The sequence below is a fragment of the Hyla sarda genome, chromosome 6 (assembly GCF_029499605.1).
Source record: "Hyla sarda isolate aHylSar1 chromosome 6, aHylSar1.hap1, whole genome shotgun sequence".
In the NCBI taxonomy this organism is placed as follows: Eukaryota; Metazoa; Chordata; class Amphibia; order Anura; family Hylidae; genus Hyla; species Hyla sarda.
Window position 1 is genome coordinate 195,081,812 of NC_079194.1, and position 26,958 is coordinate 195,108,769.

At 41.2% G+C, this 26,958-nt stretch overlaps 1 protein-coding gene across 1 annotated transcript in view; it reads right to left on the minus strand.

The window, feature by feature from the left end:
- ADAMTS18 (ADAM metallopeptidase with thrombospondin type 1 motif 18) overlaps positions 1-26,958 on the minus strand; it is a 130,421-nt gene that overhangs the window by 76,193 nt on the left and 27,270 nt on the right. The window contains exon 4 of the mRNA XM_056526108.1: positions 1,612-1,840. Coding sequence (XP_056382083.1) covers positions 1,612-1,840 — 229 coding nt within the window. The remainder of the gene's footprint in view (positions 1-1,611; positions 1,841-26,958) is intronic.

Consider the following 26,958-nt stretch of genomic DNA (forward strand, 5'->3'; position numbering starts at 1 on the left):
GTGCTTGGTGTAAAAAGTGTAATAACAGTAATAGAAAAAAAAAAAAAGCTGTGGCCCAAAAAAAAGGGGTGGCAAACGCAGCTCCCTTAACCCCTAATAGGACCCGGGGTAAGGGATCAGACCCTAATAGGACCCTGGGGGACCTATTAGGGGGTCAGGGGGGATTTTCATTTTATTACAAGAAAAAAAAAAGCTGCGGCCCAAAAAAAAATGGATGGCGCACGCAGCTCCTTGAACCACTAATAAGACCGAGGGTCAGGGATCAGACCCTAATAGGACCCTGGGGACCTATTAGGTGGTACTGGTTGGGGGGGGGCCTTTTTTTTTTTTACTTTTTTGTAACTTTTTTTTACTTTATTGAATCCTACCTGTCTCTGCAATCCGCTGTCCCTAATCTAAGGCTTCTGATCCGGAGCTCCGAAGGGGGATCCACGGCTTCTTCTCACTGCTGCACCCGCTGACTGAACTGAGAGAGCGGGTGCAGCAGCAGGAAGGGACCGTTAACACCTCCTCTGCCACACTGCTATTGGCTGGACAATCACCGGCCAATAGCAGCGTTGCTGGGGCGGTGACAGTATTGTCACCGCTCCCCAGCAACGGCAGGTGATTGGCGGTGATCACCATTTATTACCGGGTAATCGGGTCACAAGTGACCCGAATGACCCGAATCGCTGAAGATCGCTTGCGTGATTTTGCCGACATGCGGGGGTCCCGGGACCCCCCCCCTAGGCATTTGCACGGCATGCCTGCTGAACGATATCAGCAGACATGCCGTTCCGATCTCTGCCCGGCACGCGGCAGAGACCGAAGAAACACCAGGACGTTCTGGAACGTCCTTGGTCCTTAAAGCCCAGGGTGCGGGAACGTCCTTGGTCCTTAAGTGGTTAAGGACTGAAAGAATTAAGATTTTTAAATAGAATTAATTTACAAATTTGTTTAACTTTCTGACACCAGTTGATTAAAAAAAAATTCCACCAGAGTACCCCTTTAACATCTACAGTAGTTTCTTTTTAGTCATTCCTGCATTTCAAAAAGTTGCAGGACTTTTAGGTTGTTTTTGAAGAATCAGTTGTATGTTGTTAAGGCTACCATTTTATATACCATATAATATATTAAAAACTTTCAAAACATTTTTAACTTACACAGTAGAGGTCCAAGATCTTATCATTATGGAACCTTGCTACACTATGTGGCCCTAGACAAACCAGTTATCCTGGAGTAATGCATCCAAATCCAGCCTAACTAAAATATCAGCACAGCCTCAAAAATGGCGGAATCAAGAACGCGATACACCAAGATCAAAAGACATATCAGTGAGTTGAAAAATGGACTCAAAAACATTGCACATAAACATTACTAAATGGCCACAGTCTGATCATTGAATCAGGGCATTACAGGAAGCCCTACAAGCCCAAGGAGACCTTGAAAAGTGAAGCCCACCTTCTGGTGAAATGTTCTGATTATTCAGTAGTGATGGTGGGAGACATAGATAGACATATATGTGTATATATATATATATATATATATATATATATATTTTTATATATATATATATATATATATATATATATATATTTTTTTTTTTTTTTTTTTTTTTAATTATCTACTTACATTTTTTGTGCCTTCCACAAAAATGTTGTTTTTGTCCATTACCATGTGACTGGTTTGCAGAGCCATAAAACTGCTTTCCTGAGTGAAGATTTACTTTACTTTCCGCTGATCGCTTATAGAGTACATGTGGGTGATGTCCTTCAGGAGAGGTAAAGTTGTGCTTTTCTGCAAGATGCTCCGGTATAGATGATATAAAATATTCACTTGAACGTGTCCTTAAGAAACCTGACTGAAAACAATAGATTTTATTAGCGTAGTTCACTAAATGACAAAAAAAATTGTAGATAAAATAAGCTTATTTTAGAAATGACAGCAAAACATCATGTTTTACTAATGCAAGATGCATTGGCTGTTAAGTACTGGCAACAAAAGTGGATGAGTTTACAAATACAGTGGTTCCTTAGGTTACAATCGTCTCAGGTTACAATGCTTTCAGCATAAGATAGTCTTGTCTGAACCATTGTAACTTGAAACCATACTCAACGTACCATGCTACAAACAGTCCAGATCTAAGAGATATGTCAATTGCTGGTATATCCGACCAACTAGAATGGGCATTTCACTGGTAACAAACATGTATTAATGAAGTCCATGCATTGATTGGCAGGCTAGTAGCAGATGTGCTTTGATACCCCCTTAGGTACCAGGGCACTGGTGCGACTACTACCTCTGCACCCCCTATAGCTATGCCCCTGATTGATGGTTAAAAGCCTTCAGGCACTATCCCTGTGTCCACATCATAAAAAAAAGCAAAAAAAGATCAGCATGACACAAAATCAACCTTAGTAAATTAACCTTTTTTTCACCTATATGTTCCATCCCTATTCCATAGGGGTGTTTTATCAAGCAATATATGATGTGCTCCCATATTTAGATTTGTTAATGCAGTTTTTGAAGTAAAAGCCAAAAACAGCCAATGTGGATAATAGGTAAAGAAAAGTCTGATACTACTGTTTTTAAATGTAACTGTTTAAAGTTTTCAAAACTGCAATTTAAAAACTGAACATTAAAACATACATTACTGATAATTAAGGTATGTCAAAAATAAATAAAGTGCCCATTAAATGGGCACTGTCAGATAGAAAAAAAATTATATGTTGTACATCATGGCAAAACAATAGTTTCTTTTAATATACTTCTTTAAAGAATGTTTTTACATTTTATTAAAGAAAACTGCCTTTGAAAATTCCCCATACCTCCTGGGACACCGATGAGTTCCACAGCAGCATGAGAGTGTCCAAGGGTCATGGACACTAGATGGCTGATGGACAAGGCAGGAACACAGCCTGCAGCAACACTTCTGTAACACAGAGTTTTACCAAAAATGTTCCTCCAGTCAAAGGATGTCAAGGCATGCTAGGAGTTGTAGTTTTGCAAAAGCTGTGGGCACACAGCTGAAGGCAACACTGCTGTAAAAAAGAGTTATTCAAACACTGTTCCTCCAACTATTCCAAAACTTCAAGTCCCAACATTACAGGATTGGCAAAGGCTGATACACATAAATGGCATAGGAACAGAAAATATATGCATAAAAAAACTGTGTACTTTTAGCATTAAACCTTTGCACTAATTTAGGAAAATGTAAGTTATACACTCACCATATTGTCTTTGATGGTAGAGTACAGGCAATCTTCAATAGTGTATGTGTGTGTGTGTGTGTGTACAGCATAAAACCAGAGAGAAAACGGGTTACAAAGCAGGGCTGACAGGCTCGCTCCTGAGAGCAATGAGTCATTAGAGTGAGGAAGGGGGAGGAGCCTTCACAGTGCAGGCAAGAGAGGGACACACTGCTGTGGGAAGCTGTAATATGTTGTAATATGCAATTTTTTAGTAAAATATAGGCGATGGAGACATAAACATTGCATGTTCAGGATTAGGTACTGAGTAACATATAACAGTTTTGTTTTTTTGTGGGATCTGACAGGTACACTTTAACTTGATGACAATGAAAAAGTGTACATATTAATAAACAGTCATATACAAAGAATGATACACATACTTTTTAACATACTGTAAAGACACTTTTGGACTAATCAATGGTACTGGTGTGTAATAAAATAAAAGAATAGCCAGTTATTGGCTTAAAACATAACAAGTTAAGAAGAGCGCAGCATGCGGCATCATGCCACTCCAACCAAGTATTTCAGCAAGGGCACAGCTAGAGGCAATGAGCACTGGTGAAAACATTCAGCTTGGCTCCACTGCTCTGGTTATCCTTTCTTTACACCTCTAGCTGTCAGCTGCATTGCTGGCAATGTTCACTGGTCTCTAAGCCTTTGTAACTTCTGAGCAGGGTAGTTAGATATCTGGGCATTGCTCCCTCTTAGCCAGGCAGTACAGTATGGCATGAAAAAAAAATACTAACATACTATGGAGTTCCCTAACATTTAGCTATAAAGCAACCAGATATACAAGGCCACAGAGCCACCAGGCAAATAGTATGAAACAGCATCCAGATCTAACCCTTGGGGACGGTGCCCATTATAACCCTAAGGACAGGAGCATTTTTTACAATTCTGACCACTGTCACTTTAAGCATTAATAACTCTGGGATGCTTTTACTTTTCATTGTGATTCCGAGAAAGTTTTTTCGTGACATATTCAACTTTATGTTAGTGGTAATTTTTTTGTCGATAATTTCTTGGTGACATAATTCCAAAATTTGATGAAAAAGAAATTGAAAATTTAGCATTTTTCTAATTTTGAAGCTCTCTGCTTGTAAGGAAAATAGACATTCCAAAAAAATTATATATTGATTTACATATACAATATGTCTGCTTTATGTTTGCATCATAAAGTTAACATGTTTTTACTTTTGGAAGACATCAGAAGGCTTCAAATTTCAGCAGCAATTTTAAAAAATGTTAACAAAATTTTCAAAATCTGAATTTTTCAGGGACCAGTTCAGTTTTGAAGTGGATTTGAAGGGCCTTCATATTAGAAATACTCCATAAATGACCCCACTATAAAAACTGCACCCTCAAAGTATTCAAAATGACATTCAGAAAGTTTGTTAACCCTTTAGGTGTTTCACAGGAATAGCAGCAAAGTGAAGAAGAAAATTCAAAATCTTCATTTTTTACACTCGCCTGTTCTTGTAGACCCAGTTTTTAAATTTCTACAAGGGGTAATAGGAAAAAAAAGCCCCCCAAAATTTGTAACCCAATTTCTCTTGAGTAAGGAAATACCGCATATGTGTATGTGAAGTGCTTGGCGAGCGCAGTAGAGGGTTCAGAAGGCAAGGAGCAACAATGGGATTTTGGAAAGTGAGTTTTTCTGAAATGTCTTTTGAGGGGCATACCACATTTAGGAAGCCCCTACAGTGTCAGAACAGTAAAAAAAAAAAACACATGGCATACTATTTTGGAAACTACACCCCTCAAAGCATGCAACAAGGGGTCCAGTGAGCCTTAACACCCCACAGGTGTTTGACGACTAGTGACATTTTTTTCAGTCTTTTCCTCCAAATTTACCATTTTTACAAAAGGTAATGGGAGAAAATGCCCTACAAAATTTCTAAACCCATCTCTCCTGAGTATGGAAATTCCCCATGTTAGGACGTAAGATGCTCTGCGGGCGAACTACAATGCTCAGAAGAGAAGGAGTCACATTTGGCTTTTGGAAAGCAAATTTTGCTGAAATGGTTTTTGGGGGGCATGTCGCATTTAGGAAGCTCCTATTGTGCCAGAACAGCAAAAAAAAAAACACAGGGCCTACTATTTTGGAAACTGCACCCCTCAAGGAACGTAACAAGGGGTACAGGGAGCCTTAACACCCCACAGGTGTTTGACGACTTTTTGTTAAAGTCGGATGTGTAAACGAAAAAAAAATTTCACTAAAATGCTGGTTTTTCCCCAAATGTAAAATTTTTGCAAGCGGTAATAGGAGAAAATGCCCCCCAAAATTTGTAACCCCATTTCTTCTGAGTATGGAAATACCCCATGTGTGAACGTCACATTCTCTGCTGGCGCACTACAATGCTCAGAAGAGAAAGAGCGCCATTGAGCTTTTGGAAAAATAATTTGTTTGGAATGGAAGTCAGGGGCCATGTGTGTTGTGCCCCGTTGTGCCATAATAATTAAGCCACCCACATGTGACCCCATTTTGGAAACTATACCTCTCACGTAATGTAATAAAGGGTGCAGTGAGCATTTACATCCCACTGGCGTTTGACAGATCTTTGGAACAGTGGGCTGTGCAAATGAAAAAAAAAATTTTTCATTTTCATGGACCACTGTTCCAAAAAACTGTCAGACACCTGTGGGGGGTAAATGTTCACTGCACCCCTTATTACATTACGTGAGGGGTGTAGTTTCCAACATGGGGTCACATGTGGGGGGGGTCCATTGGCACTAGGGGCTTTGTAAACACACGTGGCCTTCAATTCCGGACAAATTTTCTCTCCAAAATCCCAATGGCGCTCCTTCTCTTCTGAGCATTGTAGTGCACCCACAGAGCACTTTACATCCACATATCGAGTATGTTCTTACTCAGAAGAAATGGGGTTACAAATTTTGGGGGGCTTTTTTCCTATTTTCCCTTTTTTCCTATTTTAGGGTAACACCAGCATTTTAATGAAAAAAAATGTTTTCTTCATTTTCCCATCCAACTTTAACGAAAATTCGTCAAACACCTGTAGGGGGGTTAAGGCACACTATACCCCTTGTAACGTTCCATGAAGGGTGTAGTTTGCAAAATGGGGTCACATGTGGGTATTTATTTGTTTGCGTTTATGTCAGAACAGCTGTAAAATCAGCCACCCCTGTTCAAATCACCAATTTAGGCCTCAACTGTACATAATGCACTCTCACTCCTGAGCCTTGTTGTGCGACCGCAGAGCATTTTATGTACTCAGGAGAAATTGCGTTACAAATTTTGTGAAAATGAAAAGAATGGGGCAACACCAGCATGTTAATGTAAAATATTTAATTTTTTTACACTAACAGCCTGGTGTAGACCCCAACTTTTCCTTTTTGTAAGGGGTAAAAGGAAATAAAGCCCCCCGAAATTTGTTGTGCAATTTCGGCCTCAGGAGACCAAGTCTAGAGATTAATGCCTTTTTTAGTGAGAGCCACAATCGGCGCAACAAAGAAAGAGAAATGTGGGATGAATTGACGATCATAGTTAGCGAATCCCAGAAAGCGTTGAATGGGCCAGAAGGACGAGGCCAATCCAATACCACAGACAATTTATCTGGATCCATCTACAGGCCTTGATGAGAAACAATGTAGCCAAGAAGCGGGAGACTAGACTTCTCATTTTTCCAGTTTGGGGTAGAGATGAATCTTCTGAAGGTGCTGAAGAACCTGACGAACATGTGTACGATGCTCCTCTAAGTTGGTAGAGAAGATCAAGATGTCATCTAGGTACTAGTCATAAGCGGCAGGGGCCATATTCGAATTCGCAATATTACTCGAATATATTGACGATTATTCGTCCTATGTTTGGGAAATTCGCATATTCGCTATGTTCGTCCACTTTCACTTCTGAGGCAAGAGTGCAGAATTGAACCGCATAGTCACCAATGGAGGAAATCACTTGGCAGAAATTCAGCAGAGCCGTCTCAGCGGAAGAGGCACGAGCGGGTTCCTCAAAGACACTGCGGAACTCAGCAAGAAAAGCCATCAAGTTAGAGGGTACCGGGTCACCGCGGTCCCAAAGAAGTGGAGCTCAGGGCAATTTTGGGAAAGAGACAGATGAGGAAGGCCACCTTAGCTTGTTCCGTCGGGAACTGGTGAGACATAAGCTCCAAATGCATGGTGCACTGTGTAATGAGGCCTCTACAAAACTTGAAATCATCATCATTCTTAGAGGGAAAAGGTAACCATAGCTTGGACCCTGAAGACGATGCAGGAACACACAATGGAGCGAAGATCCGCGACTTCTGGCAAAGGTACCTCAGCGGGAACCATGGCAAGATCTTGGTGTAACACTCATGGTTAGAAGACAGGAACACTGGAGGTAGTGAATCCACTGGACCTGTGTGGCAGATTACGCGTGCTGTACCAGGCAGAGGAGTCTAAGGTGCCATTGATTTTCACCAGAGCCCGGCGGAAAGCGGGATGGTCTGCTGCGTCAGGCAGCACCCAGGTCGCAAGCCCTGGTATGAATTGATCACACAGGCGGCTGAGGAGATTTGAGGCACAGGAGGGATACAGCAACTAGTAGTCAGGATAGCAGAAGGTCAGGGCTGGCAGGAACGTAGCAGGAGGTCAGGGGGCTGGCGGCACAGGAGCAAGGTCAGGTCACAGAACAAGGGGTCAGAAACATTGCAAGGCAAGACATAGCAAAGCTTTCTCAATGGCACAAGGCAACAAAGATGCGATAGGAATGTGTAGGAGGTGCAGGAATTTATAAGTAAGGCACAGGTGTTAAACTTAATTATGGGCGTACTGATCCTTTAAATCTTACCGCTCTGTTGCGCACGTGCCCTAGGAGACGGGGACTCGTGCACTGGAGCTGAGAAGCAGGGAAGAAGACAACAGAGGACCGAGGTGAGTGACGGGCTGGGACTCGCGTGCGGGCACGTCCTGCATTGCACATCCCAGCCCTACTGGCTGGAGATGAAAGCAGGGACGGCCAGCGCGTGTGGCCGGTGTGCAAATCGTGACACTGGTGCGCGTGTGCCAAGTTTAATAATCTAGCATGCTTCACGTGCTAAAAGCTTGCTTCTCCAGTATCCACCTCTGGGTGGACATATCACTCGCTAAATGGGAATTGCCGTAAGGTGGAGAGGTTCCCTGCATGATGTCCTTGAAAATGTGGGGACGTGCTCGAAAGTGCACGTGTGTGAACAAGGCTCTGTGCTTCGGCCCTTGCTAGATGTTCAGAGATTAGTGTCTTTAATTTGCGGGAGGTAGAACCAACATACAGTCATGGCTGTAAATGTTGACACCCCTGAATTTTTTAAGAAAATGAAGTATTTCTCACAGAAAAGGATTGCAGTAACACATGTTTTGCTATACACCTGTATATTCATTTTGTGCGTATTGGAACTAAACCAAAAAAGGTAGGGAAAAAAAGCAAATTGGACACAATGTCACACCAAACTCCAAAAATGGGCTGGACAAAATGATTGGCACCCCTTTCAAAATTGTGGAAAAATAAGATTGTTTTAAGGATGTGATGCTCCTTTAAACTCACATGGGACAAGTAACAGGTGTGGGCAATATAAAAAGAACACCTGAAAGCAGATAAAAAGGAGAGAAGTTGACTTAGTCTTTGCATTATGTGTCTGTGTGTGCCACACTAAGCATGGGCAACAGAAAGTGGACTTGAGAACCAAAATTGTGGGAAAATATCAACAATATCAAGGTTACAAGTCCATCTCCAGAGATCTAGATTTGTCTTTGTCCACAGTGCACAACATTATCAAGAAGTTTGAAAACCATGGCACTGTAGCTAATCTCCCTGGGCGTGGACGGAAGAGAAAAAATTAAAGGTGTTAACGCAGGATAGTCCGGATGGTGGATAAGCAGCCCCAAACAAGTTCCAAAGATATTCAAGCTGTCCTGTAGGCTCCGGGAGCATCAGTGTCAGCACGAACTATCCGTCGACATTTAAATGAAGTGAAACATTATGGCAGGAGACCCAGGTGAACCCCACTGCTGACACAGAGGCATAAAAAAGCATGACTATGTTTTGCCAAAATGAACTTGAGTAATCCAAAATCCTTCTGGGAAAATGTCTTGTGGACAGATGAGACCAAGATAGAGTTTTTTGGTAAAGCACTCTATTCTACTGTTTGCCGAAATGGAATGAGGCCTACAAAGTAAAGAACACAATACCTACAATGAAATATGGTGGAGGTTAAATTATGTTTTTGGGGTTGTTTTGCTGCCCTGGCACTGGGTGCCTTGAATGTGTGCAAGGTATCATGAAATCTGAGAATTACCAAAGGATTTTGGGTAAGAAAGCTGGGTTTGCATCCGAGATCTTGGGTCAATCACCCCAAACAAATATCAAAAAGCACCCCGAAATGAATGGCAACAAAGCGCCAGAGAGTTCTTAAGTGGCCAGCAATGAGTCCAGGTCTAAATCCCATTGAACACCTGTGGAGAGATCTTAAAATTGCTGTTAGGAAAAGGTGCCCTTCCAATAAGAGAGACCTGGAGCAGTTTGCAAAGGAAGAGTGGTTCAACATTCCGGCTGAGAGGTGTAAGAAGATTATTGATGGTTATAGGGAGTGACTGATTTCAGTTATTTTTTCCAAAGGGAGTGCCACCAAATATTAAGTTAAGGGTGCCAATAATTTTGTCCAGCCCATTTTTGGAGTTTGGTGTGACATTATGTCCAATTTGCTTTTTTCCTCCCTTTTTTGGTTTAGTTCCACTACACACAAAGGGAATAAACATGTGTATAGCAAAACATGTTACTGTAATCCTTTTCTGTGAGAAATACTTCATTTTCTTGAAAAATGTCAGGGGTGTTTACGGCCATGACTGTATTGTACACAGTAAGCTGTGCAGTTAATGCAATAAACCACATGATCACACTCGCAAGAGATATATGTACTAATGGAATATACGCAATTGGTGGCAAAATATAAAATCTCTTGAGTTTTGACCATGGACTTGCATGAAGGGCACCTACTTTTCCTGCATTGTGGGCTTCTTGCATAGAAAAGCCATGAGGTAAGTTAGGACATAATCGGGGATCTCATGAAAAACTGGGTAATACAAAATTAGTATTACCCAGTAGTTGGATTTTTCTTAGCAACGTCTCTAGACCCTGTAGCTAAGATTTTATTCAGAATGATTTTTTTATTAGAATCAGAAGATTACTATTAATGATGTTTTTAATTTTGCTGTATTGTCTGGAAAAAACTGTAGGAAAAAGTACCATGGGCTGTGCTTTTGTGTGGTCGTTTTTTGTTTTTAGCATTTGCCACTGTACAGAAAATGTGCTCTCTCCTTACTCTTCACAATATTCATGGATCTGAATGCGGTTTCCTATATTGACTTGTGTGAATGATGCCCAAAGCCAGATCAGAGACAAAAGACACATTGAGAAAAACTATTTCTGAAGGATGAAAGTTGCACGTAAAGGTTAGGTTATCCAGGTTATTGTTAAGATAAGAAACAAAATTGTGAATGATGGAGAAGTCCCAGGGGGTCCCTTGCGGAGAAATGAATTGTCCGGTGTGTGGATGAATCTTTCCTCCCACAGAGCCATATAGAGGTCGGCCAATGAGGACAAAAAATTGGCCCCCATCGGACAACCCCTGGTCTGCAGGAGGAAAGATCTATCAAAAGAAAAATAATTATTTGTGAGCAGAAAATAGGTGACATCAAGTATATACTGATGTAAAATAACATCATAGTTGCTGTATGTTTTTAAATGGTATTCTAGAGCTCATAAGGCTCTATCGTGGGGGATTACACTATAGAGTGACATGACATTACAAGTGAGCCACGATAGATCTTGATCCCACTTAAAATTCTGGATAGAGACTAGTAATTCTTTTGTATCCCTAACGTAACCGGGGACCCTGACGACTAACGGTTGTAAGAGACTATCCAGCCACATTGATAATTTCTCATTGACAGATCCTATTCCCGGCACAATGGGACGAAGGGGTGGAGGGAAAACATTTTTCTGCGTTTTAGGTAGACAGTGGAATATGGGACATACTGGATTGGGGACATAAAGCCTTTCTTCCATATTTTTTGAAAAAATGCCTAAAGTGGAGCCCTCGCTCAAGATGATTTTAAGCTTAATCTGTATGTCATTTGTAGGGTCCTGGATAGTTTTTTATAAGAGACTTTGTCACCAATTACGTCCCAAACTAGATTACGGTATAGTTCACGGTCCAACCCAACCACTGATCTGCCTTTGTCTGCTGATCTCACTATTACATCGGAAAAATCCTGAAATTCTTTTAAGGCTTTCTGATCACGTGTGGTTGTGTTGGATGGCAAAAAACCCTCTGTGGTAATGGTTCTGTTTAAATCAATATATGCTGCTGATATACTTTGGAGTGAGCACATATACATGTAGTGGCTATCTGAGGTTTGTATATATGGGGGTGTTTGGTGTGAAGTATAGATGGGATTCTAGTTCAGGGAGTATATAGATACCTGTGTCTGGTTGTCAAATTTACAGATGAGGGTCTATTTATAATAAGGTTTTGGTCTGGAGTCTATAGAAATGTTGGGTCTGATCTGGCATTTGTATAGGTGGGTTTGTCTAGTCTGGGATCTGTATAGATGAGGATATGGTCTTGGTTCTGAATTAATGGGGTCTGTGTTGTGTGTATTGAAGAGGGTGTAGTCTGAGGTCTGGGATTGGGGAGGTCTAGGGTTTCTGTAGATGGGAGTATGCACAAATGAGGGTGTAGTGTAATTCAAATGTTGTAGGTTGAGGACCTGACCTACATAAATATTTCCATTTTTAGAATCTCCCCGATGTCCCTACCAGAAATTTGGCAAATATACAATGAAGACAAAAAGTAAGTACAAGCTGTGTTGCTGAACTGCAGAGTTGGAGTGCCAAGAAACTGAACTATCATTAATGTCAAGTATTCAAGGTCTATGACTGCTTAGTCTTTTTGTTTTTATTTCACACTTGTACAATTAATTAATCCTATTATTTATGTTATCCCTATATTTATGTTACATAGATATGTGTTAATTCACTTCATATGAACACATGCATTAAAGCACTTTTTCCAGAGGAGAAGATCGCTGTATGGGAAATCAAGTGAGGATCATTTCTTTTTTCAACCTGGGAATGGGGGAGGGAGAGGGAAAACTCTGCAACTCTGCTGCCTACACCTACTGGGGGAGGGAGAAAACTCTGCTGCCTGCACAAACTGGGGGGGGGGCAGGGAAAAGCTCTGCTGCCTGCATCTACTGGGGGGGACTCTGCAGCCTACACCTACTGTGGGGGAACTCTGCTGCCTACACCCACTGTGGGAGAACTCTGCTGCCTACACCTACTGTGGGGGAACTCTGCTGCCTACACCTATTGTGGGGAAACTCTGCTGCCTATACCCACTGTGGGGGGACTCTGCTGCCTACACCTACTGTGGGGGAACTCTGCTGCCTACACCTACTGTGGGGGAACTCTGCTGCCTACATCTACTGTGGGAGAAATTTGCTGCCTACACCTACTGTGGGGGAACTCTGCTGCCTACACCTAATGGGGGAACTCTGCTGCCTACACCTTACTGTTGGGGAACTCTGCTGCCTGCACCAAATGTGAGGGACTATCTACTATGTATCTGCTTAGCTAATATGGGAACAAACTATCAAACTGATAGGAGGGCTACCTACTACCTACATAGGGGGTTTTCATGCAGGGGGCAGCTATCTGGGGGATTTACCTACAGGGGGCATGACTACCTACCTGGAGGACATTAACTACCTGGGGGCATGATCTACTAGGGGCCACTACCTCCTGGGGACATTACCTACCTGTAACTTCCATTAAAAAAAAACTTATTTTCTGTCCACTAACACAAACTACTCTGATACTGCCCCTCCTGAGACTAGACTCTGGATCCACCACTGGTTGGAGGGGGTGCTGGCTACCTAACTGACTAACTAACTGGCTACCTAACATTTTACCTGGATGCCTAACCACTTACCTACATACTTGGCTATCTAACAACCTACATACCTGGCTGCCTAACTACCTACCTACGTACCTGGCTACCTTACTATGTACATACCTAGCCTTCATACATGGCTGCCTAACTACCTAGCTAGATACCTACCTACCTGGCTAGTCACCTACCTACATATCTGGCTTCCTGATCTACCTTCCTAGTTACCTATTTACCTGCCTACCTGCCTACTTGCCCTTTTACTGTGCAGGACACCAAGGAGGGCATTATTACAGTTTGTGGGCCTATAGATGGGGAGATTGTGTAGAGGAGGGGATGGCACTGAAGAAATGCAGAGTCTAACATGTTTGTCTTGCAGATGTTAAAAGATCGACATGGCGGTCTGATCCGAAAAGAGAAGAAAAAGAAAGAGGACGCCGCTGATCAGAAAAGACGTAATTGTGAGTCCCTAGATGTAACTGTAATCACTTCTATGGTGTGCATGTCCTCTGTACAGCCGATATCTACTGTCATATGGTCCTGTATATAATCACTTATATTGTACACAGATCTCTGTACAGCTGGTATCTACCGCTATATGCAACCTGTACATAATCACTTATATAGTATACAGATCATGTATAGTATACTGGTCTGTATATAGTGGTTTTATTTAGTACAGTAGGGTGGTATAATCAAGTTATTGTGTGGTGGTATATATTTTTCATATATATATATATATATATATATATATATATATATATATATATAATTTCGTTAATTTTGTGTGTAGGGGTGGTGGAGGGATTTGGGAGGAATAGGGGCAGAATTGTGACCAGTGGCGGAGCAGTGCAGGGGGCCCTTGATTTTTTTGGACTAGGGGCACTGAGTGTTGTCAGTCCACCCCTGTTAATGGGTGTTGACTCATAGACAAACACAGGATATAAACCTCATATAATGCCAGTGTGTCACCAAATCATGTTGTTGTGAAACGTAGATTCATACTATGCAAGTCAGAATGTTGGGTTTAAATATAAGTTAAGAAAGGACACATCTGTATGCATGCACACAATTTTTCTTATATCACTCTGTATAATTCTTCCACTTTCTGAATGTTATTAAGTTATACAGAATTACTATATACTATATACCTATGCTGTACACCATTACACTGCAACAGAGCTGGCCTGCAAGATTGCATGCCTATACATATAGAGTTTTTATTTAATTTTTGCTTTATTAATTTGAAGTACTGCTTATGATCTATCTATCTATCATCTATCTATCTATCTATCTATCTAGACAAAGAATACCTATATCTTTGTGCTGGCAGTGTGCTGCTGCATTCTTCTGTTGCTATCTATCTATCTATTGTTTGACAGTATATCTAGTACATCTACTTGGGCTATCTGTGTACCTATCTTTCTACATATGTACTTAAAATGAAGTTGACCTATTTAAAAGTTATTCATTTCCCTTTAAAATTACATAAAATTTTCTGTGAATATGTCAGTTTACAACACTGAATTATTTGGCATGAAATCAAAACGTAACACTACACCACATGTCATCTCCCAGATCTCTATAACTATTTGCTCAAGGATATATCATCAGAAGTATCTTGTCACTCTTAAAGTGTACCTGTCCTCAACAAAAACTTTTTATACTATGTAGATAATACCATTATATGTATATTTGTAATATACATTGGTCATGCTATTGCACGTGTGTCTCTACAAGGAGTCTAAATACAGGAAGTGAGGGTGGACAAATAGGGCTCTGTGTAGTAAGAAAAAGCAGGACAGTGTGCACTGAGGCTCTTTAACATGATCCTAGCTCACACATCAAGATGATTGACAAACCAGGAGTCTGCACAGATCACTGCTTGTCCTACCCACACTTCCTGTTTTTGGACTCATCATAGAGACACACAGACAATAGCTGTAGGGAAAGCATTTGTTCACCCAAAAATATACACAATTTGCAATCAATGTATATTACAAATATACATATAATGGAATTATCTACATTATATAAAAGTTTTTGTTGACGACAGGTACACTTTAAATATTCAGTCAAAATGAGAACACTTGACTGCTGCAAGATAAACAATCTAAGAGCCTCTCATGCTGCTAAAAGAGCTCAGTGGTTTTATTGACCACGTTGCATTTCCACCACGTCACACTGCATCTCACACAGCAGCAGCCGCAAGTTGTCAATGCCACCGTTTTTCCAATAGAGTGTTGACTATACAGAGTTGCTGCTAATTACCAGCAAAAAAAAACGCTGGGCATTGTTTGGACCTTGTATCGCTGTCCCAATGTGAGAATTCCTATAACTACATAAAGTTTTCATTGCTGTTTAGTTGCCAATTTTACAATCTGAGTAAGGGTATGTAACAGGGGTACACCATAGTAGAGGCCAGACATGACTCGGTTTGTGTTGGAAGAGTAGGCCCCTAGAGATGGTTTAGGTGCACGGGTTTAAGTGGGCCTCTAAGGAATGGTGGGGGATGTAGGTAACCTACTAGCCCTAACAGGGGTGTTCCAGTTTCAGAAAATTGTATTCAAATAAAATTATGACCCCAATATGTATAACATACTAACATAATGTTATTGCACACTGTACTTGCTTTAATACGTTTTTTGCTTGGAATGTCCCTGCCAGGAATCTTTATTGGGACATTTTTTTTAACTTTTTGGGTAGAATGTGTTGTTCTTATACCATGCTGTCTTGTGCTGAGCAATGCCGCAGGCAGAGAAGCAGACAGGGAATAAATGCAGAAGGTGCTGAAGATGTGCATAACATAATATAAGGTACATAACACTCATCAGTATTATCGGCGATCTACTTCTCTGGTCTTCTCGAAGACAGACAAGGGAAGAAGTCCCCGTAATGACCAACAGAGGCAAATGATATAACCTCCGTCCGCCATCTTGACTGATGTGATCCCCGCCTCAGCTCAGCCTTCAGAAGCGCCGCATTAATGCAGATGCTGTAATAAATATTGATCACAGCATCTGAGGGGTTAATGGCAGATGCAAGCAAAGAGTCACCAGCTGACCAAACCAGTGAAGGGAAGGTGCCATAAAACTTAACCTTTAATAAGTACACTAAAAGATATGTATAAAAATGTATTTCGATGAAAAAAATGAATGACATGGGCTATGACAGATATTGAAGTCACGTCCTTGTCAATGCCAAGGAAACAAAATAAATGTGTACTATAGTATATCAATCTATTCCTGTACAGTTTACACTATACCCAAAATGACCAATGTATGTATTTCATACACAAGCATACTGCGTCACTTCTCCCAACGCGTCCCTGTCACTTGGTCAGTGTGACGTCATCAGGGGTGTATAGTGATAGAGAATAAACCTCAAATAATGGCATATATGGCCTTGCAGCCTAGTGAAGATTATCTGCAAGATTATTAGGGCCACCATATAACACATAAGGGTAGGATAGAAACGTGCAAACAATAATTCAGATACTGATAAGGATCATGCTTCCATCCAAGTGCCGAACAGTGTACTCAGCCCCCTTCCTCAGATTATGATCACGCTGATCCAAAGAGAGAGAGAATCGTCGTCAGTGCGCGCCTGCAATGGCAGAGCGGTCGGTATAGTAACATGGCAGACATCAGCGTGATCACTGATGTCTGCCATTACTGGTGGGTCCGTTGCTGCTGTTAGCAGCCAGGGCCTGCCGTGCATGAAGCGAGCGCAGCTCCTGTGCTCACTTTATGTAAAGGACTTAAATGTATGTCCTGGTGCGTTAAGTTGAAGTGCACCAGGACGTACATTTATACCCTTTATCCTTAAAGGGTTAAAGTCTTCAGAAGGCCTCTGGCTGCCATGGCAACAGATTGGCACCCTGCAATTGTACAATGGGGTGCCAGTCATCACCCTGACATGATGGGAACTAACCGTAAGTGTTCTCTGCTTATTTTTTTTTTATTGTTTTGTACAGTTGTATTTTATTTTTTTGCCCCTGTGTAAGTGAGGTCATGGTACTCAACTTATCCATATTTCCAAAAACTATAAAACTATAAAACTATATATATATATATATATATATATATATATATATATATCTCTTATATACTCGAGTATAAGCCGACCCGAGTATAAGCCGAGGCCCCTAATTTCAACCCAAAATCCAAGTTATTGACTCGAGTATAAGCCTAGGGTGGGAAATACATCATCCCCCCCCTGTCATCATCCAGACCCCCGTCATTAACATCCTCATCATCATCACCGCCTGTCATCATCCAGACCCTCATCATCATCACCTGTCATCATCCCCTTGTCATCATCCCACACCCCCCCTTCATCATCCCCTTGTCATCATCCCCACCCCCTTCATCATCCCCTTGTCATCATCCCACAGCTCCCCCCTTCATCATCCCCTTGTCATCATCCCCACCCCCTTCATCATCCCCTTGTAATTATCCCACACCCCCCTTCATCATCCCCTTGTCATCATCCCCACCCCCCTTCATCATCCCACACCCCCCCTTCATCATCCTCTTGTCATCATCCCACACCTCCCCCTTCATCATCCTCTTGTCATCATCTGCCCTCAGTGGTCTTCAACCTGCGGACCTCCAGAGGTTTCAAAACTACAACTCCCAGCAAGCCTGGGCAGCCATCGGCTGTCCGGGCTTGCTGGGAGTTGTAGTTCTGAAACCTCTGGAGGTCCGCAGGTTGAAGACCACTGCGGCCTTCGACATCATCCAGCCCCCTCTCACCCCCTTTAGTTCTGTACAGTACTCGCCTCCGCTCGGCGCTGGTCCGGTGCTGCAGGACTGTCCGATGCTGCAGGACTGTCGTCCGGTGGGATAGTGGTTCCGGGCTGCTATCTTCACCGGGGGTGCCTCTTCTCCGCGCTTCGGGCCCGGAATAGAGGCGTTGCCTTGACGATGACGCAGAAGTACGTTGGTAATGAACGTACCTCTGCGTCATCGTCAAGGCAACGTGACTATTCTGGGGCCGGGCCCGAATCGCTTAGAAGAGGCCTCCCCGGTGAAGATAGCAGCCCGGAATCACTATCCACCGGACGACCTCCTCTCCGGACAGTCCTGCAGCACCGGACCAGCGCCGAGCGGAGGCGAGTACTGTACAGAACTAAAGGGGGTGAGAGGGGGCTGGATGATGTTGAAGGCCGCAGTGGTCTTCAACCTGCGGACCTCCGGAGGTTTCAAAACTACAACTCCCAGCAAGCCCGGACAGCCGATGGCTGCCCGGGCTTGCTGGGAGTTGTAGTTTTGAAACCTCTGGAGGTCCGCAGGTTGAAGACCACTGCGGGTGGAGAGTTCACTCGAGTATAAGCCGAGGGGGGTGTTTTCAGCACGAAAAATCGTGCTGAAAAACCCGGCTTATACTCGAGTATATACGGTGTGTGTGTGTGTGTGTGTGTGTGTGTGTGTGTGTGTGTGTGTGTGTGTGTGTATATATATATATATATATATATATATATATATATATATATATATATATAATTTTTATAGGTTAAAACAGGAATTACTTAAAATTAGGTGCAGCTCACAACAGAAGGACCGAGGAAGTCAAAGCTAAAGCCGGACCCCACCGGCAACAATAATGAATATCAATTGCAATCTATAGCTTATGCCTCTAGGACCTCACCAATGGTGCATAGTGATGTGGGCAATAATAGATTATAACAGTGTTGCTCCGAAATTGTTTTTTAATTCAGTTTTTAAAATATAAATATATAAAACAATAACAAAATAACACATTACACTGGCACTATCTAATGAAAATCTCACTGGGCCCTAGTGAGATATCCGAAATAAAATATAAAAAATAAATATAAAAATAAATTACTTGATGGACATATGTCTTTTTTCGACCGTACTAACTATGTAACTATGTAAATTAGTGTTCCATTGAGTCCATGAATCTGCAGATAAAAAAATAATAAAATCCGCAAAAGGTGTAGATGGATATTTGGTTTTGTGGCAGAATAATTTTGTAACATAAAGTCAAATGTAACAAAAAATCAGTGATCAAAAATGAATGAATGATACAGAGTATCTCTCACCACTGCTTCTGGCTTGATGGGTTTTGGTGGATGGATCGCAGCCTTGTGTGCGTTTCGGGGTGCTGGGAAACATGAACCTCTGACCCCTTCCTCAGTAGAAATGTGTATATGATAAAAAACATATACACATTTCTACTGAGGAAGGGGTCGGAGGTTCATGTTTCCCAGCAGCCCAAAACGCGTTTAGGAATCTGGCACTGTTCACACAGCCATTATCAGTGTCCATCTGCAAACATATATGTTTTTGGCAACAGAGGAGTTAAATCAGTCTCATTCCGCCCTGCCTGGCTGCAACCATCCATTACATCGCACAGCCTTACCTCCTGCTTCCACGTGGGACGCCATCCCCGGACCTTCCACCGCTCCCGGCATACCATCACCGCCAGACCCGTTGTCGCTCCCGAGCCGACTGACACTCCTGCCGGAGTGCCAGACCAGTACCATCTGTAGTAAGCCGGCTAGCGAACGAGGTCCCCAGCGCTGAAGTCTGCTGCATGCTCCTCCGCCATCGGAGCCCACGATATGCAACATCTATTTGCGCCCCCCTGCCAACGGGGCTGCTAAGGGAGACCTTCACCATATTGGGGCATACGAGGAACACAAGGCTGCGATCCATCCACCAAAACCCATCAAGCCAGAAGCAGTGGTGAGAGATACTCTGTATCATTCATTCATTTTTGATCACTGATTTTTTGTTACATTTGACTTTATGTTACAAAATTATTCTGCCACAAAACCAAATATCCATCTACACCTTTTGCGGATTTTATAATTTTTTTATCTGCAGATTCAAGGACTCATTGGAACACTAATTTATTTTTATATTGATTTTTTATATTTTATTTCGGAAATCTCACTAGGGCCCAGTGAGATTTTCATTAGATGTAATGTGTTATTTTGTTATTGTTTTATATATTTATATTTTATAATCTGAATTAAAAAACTATTTCTGAGCAACGCTGTTATAATCTATTTTTGCCCACATCACTATGCACCATTGGTGAGGTCCTAGAGGCATAAGCTATAGATTGCAATTAAAACAGGAATTAATCTACTTGTATTTTAGAAAAAATTGTATTTCTGAGTGAAAGTCGAATAAGATTCAAAGCAAACCTTGTGAATGAATCTGACACCACCTGGACTTTAAATTACCTTAGACAAGTTAAAACAACGTTCACTATGTTCATCCTCGAAATTACTGCGTTTGACTAGTTCCCCAGTTCTTCCTCATCCTGTAGTTTTATCTCTATGCAGATATAGCTTGTCATAACAGGAGACATTTGGTTCTCAATTACAGGACAAAGTGACAAATGGCTAATGCATACATGCAGGTTGAGGCATAGTGACAAGACTGACCCTACATAAAGGAAAGTGTGTTTGATATAAGAGGCTGAAAGAGCTGTTTTGACAAGTTATCAACACTGTATTTTCCATTTATCTGTACAAGTACTGCTCATGCTGAGTCAGTTTTTTTTTCAAGACTGATTTTCTGCCCCATTGTGCTTGTTTAAAAGAACGGAGTGCTCTTTAAAGTAGTGAATGCCAGTGTTCATATAGAGCTGCCGTTTACAAAATGCTTAAAAAGTACAAAGGCGCAGAGAGGAAATAACTGCTCCTATATAATCATCATTGCTTGACTGAAAGATAAACAATTTATGTAGAGTAATTCACAGAGCATAACTGTAGCAGGACTGACGTCCTCCTGTATGTGTAACAAAAGAGAGAATATTATTGTGAGGGGAATACAAATACTAGGATCTTGCAATACACAATACAATGAGTAACTATGAGGGTTGGGTGAACAATTTTCCTTTGCTAGACTCTATACATTTTTTTGTTTACGGTTGCAATATTTACAAGGTTTGTTTGCAATGTTTAAGAAATTGCACTACATTGTGTGAAAATAACCATTAAAGCTCAACTTGCTGCTAAGAATTGCAGACACCGTTGTATACCTGTTAAAGTAATGTACAGATGTACCAGTTACTATCCACCAGAGAGTTATTGAATGGCTTTAAGGGGTACTCCGCCCCTAGACATCTTTTCTTTAGGGCAGCCACTGGGACCCCCGCAATCTCCCTGTAGTCACCCCGGTTTTCTTATCATCATGTTCAGAATGCTGGATTCTGGCAGCCATGGTCGTAATGTTAATGTTTTTCCATTTTTGTACAGCTCAGTCATTTGTACACGTCACTCCTAACCAATATTTGCCAAAGAAAGTCACCAATCCAACCTTCCTCTCCTGAGAAATGGAAAGACCTAAACCTGCAAGCCAGAGTTCTGGCTCCGGTTTCACAAAGCCACATATGTGTCCTTCAACTCTTACTGAGGTGATAAATTTAAGTGGTCTGAACTTTCCTACTACTAGACATACCATACACATAGGCCACATGACACCTGTCTAAGTCTACAATTAAGTCTTTGTTCTAAAACCTTGTTTTTGTCGACACTGTGCTGGTACTGTATGGAGAACTCCAGTCTCAGATAAGCTGAATTTTGTTATTCAAAATAGAAGATGTTGAACAAGGGCCTCTTTGCCGTACACTGATCTATTTTGGGCCTACAATCTTTTCAAAGCTGCCTGTTTGCCACATCAGAAAGATTGCCATGGATGGGTCTTTCCAAGCATCGTGTCACAGATTGTCCCTAAAGAGTGAGTAAAGTGAACACTGGGTTAGTACCACTCTAAAAAATGAAATTTACATCAGGGTCTGGGACTACTACACCCAACATAACCCTCATCATTCACCTTAGTGGCTAATACATTAGTGTAAAAAAAGCAAACTGTATATTTCATATAGCTGATGCCCGCAAAGTGTCAATGTAGTAGCCCAACAACCACCATCAGGTGCAGTTTGCTGTCCAATGGTGTTTGCATCTCTTAGCAGAATAAACTGATGACAATTTACCTTTAAGCTTTTGTGCCTCTATGGAGAGTTAAAACTGATGAGATTGTTCTATCACGTTAAGTGAAGAAAAAGTTTAGTAAACAGGCAAGTTTAAATTACAGCGGTCGACACTTGTCTTTTTCTAAAGGAAAAAGAGTAATTTGAGACAAACACACTACAACTATATCACAGAAAATGCTTCTTAAAAGTCGGTGCATGTACTGTTAGCATTATAGTATTAGGATTTCCCAGATCCCAGATTATAGTACTATAGTATTAGGATTTCCCAGATCAACCACAGATGGCTGTCAATGCAACATCAATAAACTCTGCCTTTGCCAATATACTTAAAAACAGTGTTAGACATCAAACTGAATCTGTGTCTTGTGTAAAGGAAATAAAAGTAATCACCAACACTTTCTCCTCCGGCATAGTAAGGAGCTGCCCATTATAAAATCCACAAGATGTTCTTCGACATAGAAAACTTGTATTCTATTTTATCCCCTTAAGGATTAGTGTTGAGCGGCATAGGCCATATTCGAATTCGCGAATATTCGCGAATATATGGACGAATATTCGTCATATATTCGCGAATATTCGCATATTCGTTATATTCTCGTTTTATTTTCGCATATGCGCATTTTCGCGTATGCGAAAATTAACATATGCGAAAATTAGCATATAGGAAATTCGCATACCCGAAAATTCGTATATACGAAAATTAGCATACACTAATTTTCGCAGATGCGAATTTTCGCACGCCAGTCTCACACAGTAGTATTAGAGCCTTCTTTACACCACACAAGCTGGAAGCAGAGAGGGGTGATCACTGTGATGTGTACTGTGAAGAAAAAAAAAAAAATAATAAAAAAAAAATGAAAATTCGTAATTACGAATATATAGCGCTATATTCGCGAAATTCGCGAATTCGCGAATATGCGATATTCGCGAATAATATTCGAATTGCGAATATTCGCGAGCAACACTATTAAGGATGCATGACGTAAACGTACGTCCTGGTGCGGTGGTACTTAACGCACCAGGACGTACATTTACGTCCTGTACATAACCGCGGGCATCGGAGCGATGCCCGGGTCATGCGCGGCTGATCCCGGCTGCTGATCGCCTCTGTCCGGTTCCCGGCGTCTTCTGCTCTGGTCTGAGATCGAGCAGACCAGAGCAGAAGATAACCGATAACACTGATCTGTTCTATGTCCTATACATAGAACAGATCAGTATTAGCAATCATGGTATTGCTATGAATAGTCCCCTATGTTAATGATCCAGTACGGTGAACGGTGTGAACGTAAAAAAAAAAAAAGTCCAAAATTGCTACTTTTTTAATACATTTTATTTAAAAAAATTATAAAAAATTTATTAAAAGTTTTTTTATAAGCAAATGTGGTATCAAAAAGAAAGTACAGATCATGGCGCAAAAAATGAGCCCTCATATCGCCGCTTATACGGAAAAATGAAAAAGTTATAAGTCATCAAAATAAAGGGATTATAAACGTACTAATTTGGTTAAAAAGCTTGTGATTTTTTTTTAAGCTCAACAATAATATAAAAGTATGCAATAATGGGTATCATTTTAATCAAATTGACCCTCAAAATAAAGAACACATATCATTTTTACAGTTTTTTGGGTTTTTCTTTTTAATTTCCCCACAAAAATAGTTTTTTTTGGTTGTGCCATACATTTTATGATATAATGAGTGATGTCATTACAAAGGAGAACTGGTCATGCAAAAAACAAGCCCTCATACTAGTCTGGCAATGAAAATATAAAAGAGTTATGATTTTTAGAAGGCGAGGAGGAAAAAACGAAAACGTAAAAATTACATTGTCTGAGTCCTTAAGGCCAAAATGGGCTGAGTCCTAAAGGGGTTAAAGCCAACATGTTTCAAAGCCGGTCCAGCTTCCTCATCAGGTACAGGAAAGGAAAGACCAGTTATGTCTTACTGCCATTGTACGCACAGGACACATCATCAATAAACCCTAATAGTGACAATGAGTGATTGGGTCCAAAGTCAGCTCCAAAAGGGTTCACTGCTTGGCCCTTAGGGCTAAAAGGGTTATTTTGCAATCAAAAGTTATCCACTATCTACGGGACAGGGAATGACTAGCTAAACGGTGGGGTCCATTTACTGGGATGGGAGAAGGGAGGTGAAATATCCTAACACGGGTGTCCACCACTCCATTCATCCTCTAAGGCAAACACAGGAACAGAGCCACTACTATAGCTGATGAAAAAACTAAAAGCTCTCTGTTCCCTGGATCTTGATATGTAACATTATACAATATTTTGAACTCCTTTTCCTATCTCAGTATATATGAAATCATTCTAGGACATGGACATGGATTGATCATCTTCTTTTGATGCCGAATATAAAGAGGCTTAATTTTTGTTCTCTACATCTGGCAGAATAGACTCTGATCTCTTAAATACATTTTAATGGGGTTATTTATGAAGACTGGCAGCACAAGGCACCTGCAGAAAGGAAATCAGTATGTTCAAAGCCTTGTCAATCAGGAGAGAGAAGAGTGAAAACAATGTCATAAATCTGTAGCAAAAAAAGATGGGTTTTAAGAAAATAGATGATTTATACGTTAAATATCAAAAAGGCTGTGACACATTGTAGAAAAGCTAGAACATCTGTTAAAAAGCCCACGCACAAATCAATTTTTGAAATTCATGCTCTTTGAGGCAATGACAATCTGAACTGTTTTACAGTGCTGTGATAAAGTGTTTCCACCCTCCCAGGTGTCTTCTATTATTTCATATTTGTAACACTGAACAGTTTTTAATCTCAAATCAAAATACATTGCAACATTAGAAAAAAAATAAAGAATTTGGACTAATCATGTGACATTGCTTGTATGTTGGCATTGCATTTTTGTTCTGCTTTACTAATTTACGAACACATTATTAGGGCATTTGGTGTTACCAGAGGGTGGTCCACCATTTTGGGGGCCTAAGTTCTTAGCCAGTGAGGAAAGCAACTACAAAGAGCATCTCTAGCTCTGGAGGAACCAACAGGTTCATGCATTAAATGGGCAGCTCAATGATTCCTACAGTCACATAGTGATGCTTCATTTACCCGGTAGGGCGTTGCTAAAATCCCCACTCATTACAGCTTTTAACTACTTTACCACTTCCACTGTAGCAGGTCATAATTGTCCCCAAGCCTTCGATAATTGGATAAGTCTTTCACATTTATGCTTATTCTGATCCTTACTTTATACCAAATCTTATTATTAGGGTAAAGTAGCCAACATTTGTTGTTTTTTTAAGAACACTAAACCATAATCCGAGTAAAAGGGATACTCCAGTGAAAATGAACAGGAGACTGGTGCCAAAAAGTTAAACACATTTGTAAATTACTTTATTTAAAAATCTTAATCCTTCAAGTACGTATCAGCTGTTGTATAATCTAGAGGAAGTTGTGTAGTTGTTTTCTGTCTGACCACAGTGCTCTCTGCTGACACCTCTGCCCATGTCAGGAACTGTCCAGAGTAGGGCGAATTCCTCATTACAAACCTCTCCTGCTCTGGACAGTTCCTGATATGGACAGACGCGTCAGCAGAGAGCAGTGTGGTCAGACAGAAAAGAACTATACAACTTCCTCTGCAGCATCCAGCAGCTGATAAATTCTTGAAGGATTAAGATTTTTATATAGAAATAACTTACAAATCTGTTTAAATTTCTGGAACTATTTGATTAGAATTTTTTTTTTCCACCGGAGTACCCCGTTAAGGCCAGAAGAGATGTTCCACCATCAATTCACAGTGTGAGCTATCATCTATTCAGATACCTTTAAATAGTGTGGAAAGCTTCCCATGAGTGGACATCCAGCCAAAATTACTCTAAGGAACAGGGGCAATTCATCAAGAGAGCCCCAAACATTCAAATATCTGCATTCCCTATAACCAGAGCTCAGAGCATTGTATGTGACCTCAAAATAAGAATTAGACAGGGTAAAGAATTGAAAAATCTAAAACAATAGTGTCAAACTCTCTAGACTAAACAAGTTCTGTTATATCTGGTATAAATGGTCATGTTGGTGATCTGGTATGATCAAAATATAGATTTTTTTTTTAAATCATGAAATAGGTATCTGATCAAAAAAAGGGGTACTTCATAGAAAAATGCTTTCAAATGAACTGGTGCAAGAAAGTTCTCTGCTGGGTCCCGCTGCTAGCAAAAAGCAGTGGTGATGTCACTAAGCTCCGCCCATGCTCCAAATCGGCCAAGAATTGAAGATACCAAAGAGGATTGCCGGAGAACGTCAGCACCAAACGGTTAGACAGGATAGTGCAGGTGACACTGATGAGAGATTTCCTTTAAGTCCAACCTAAACCGTATAGTTAGGTGCTTCAACTACCGTATTTTTCGTCATATAAGACGCTCCGGCATATAAGGCGCACGTAATTTTATAGGATAAAAATCTAGAAAATAAAGTTTCGGAACCAAATACAATGTAAAGTATAGGACAGTGATCTTCAACCTGCGGAACTTCAGATGTTGCAAAACTACAACTCCCAGCATGCCCGGACAGCCGTTGGCTGTCCGGGCATGCTGGAAGTTGTAGTTTTGCAACATCTGGAGGTCTGCAGGTTGAAGACTACTGGTATAGGAGGTAGTACTCACGTGTCCACGCTGCTCCAGACCCTTCACCGCTGCCCTGGATGTCACCCTCCATCGTTGTCGCTGTTTCCCCGGGGTGTCCCCGTCACTCCGGAATGTCTCTGCTGCCCGGTATCCTCGCTCTCCGTCGCCATTACGTCGCTTCGCGCGCCGCTCCTATTGGATGACGGGACCGCATGCGCGACAACGTGAT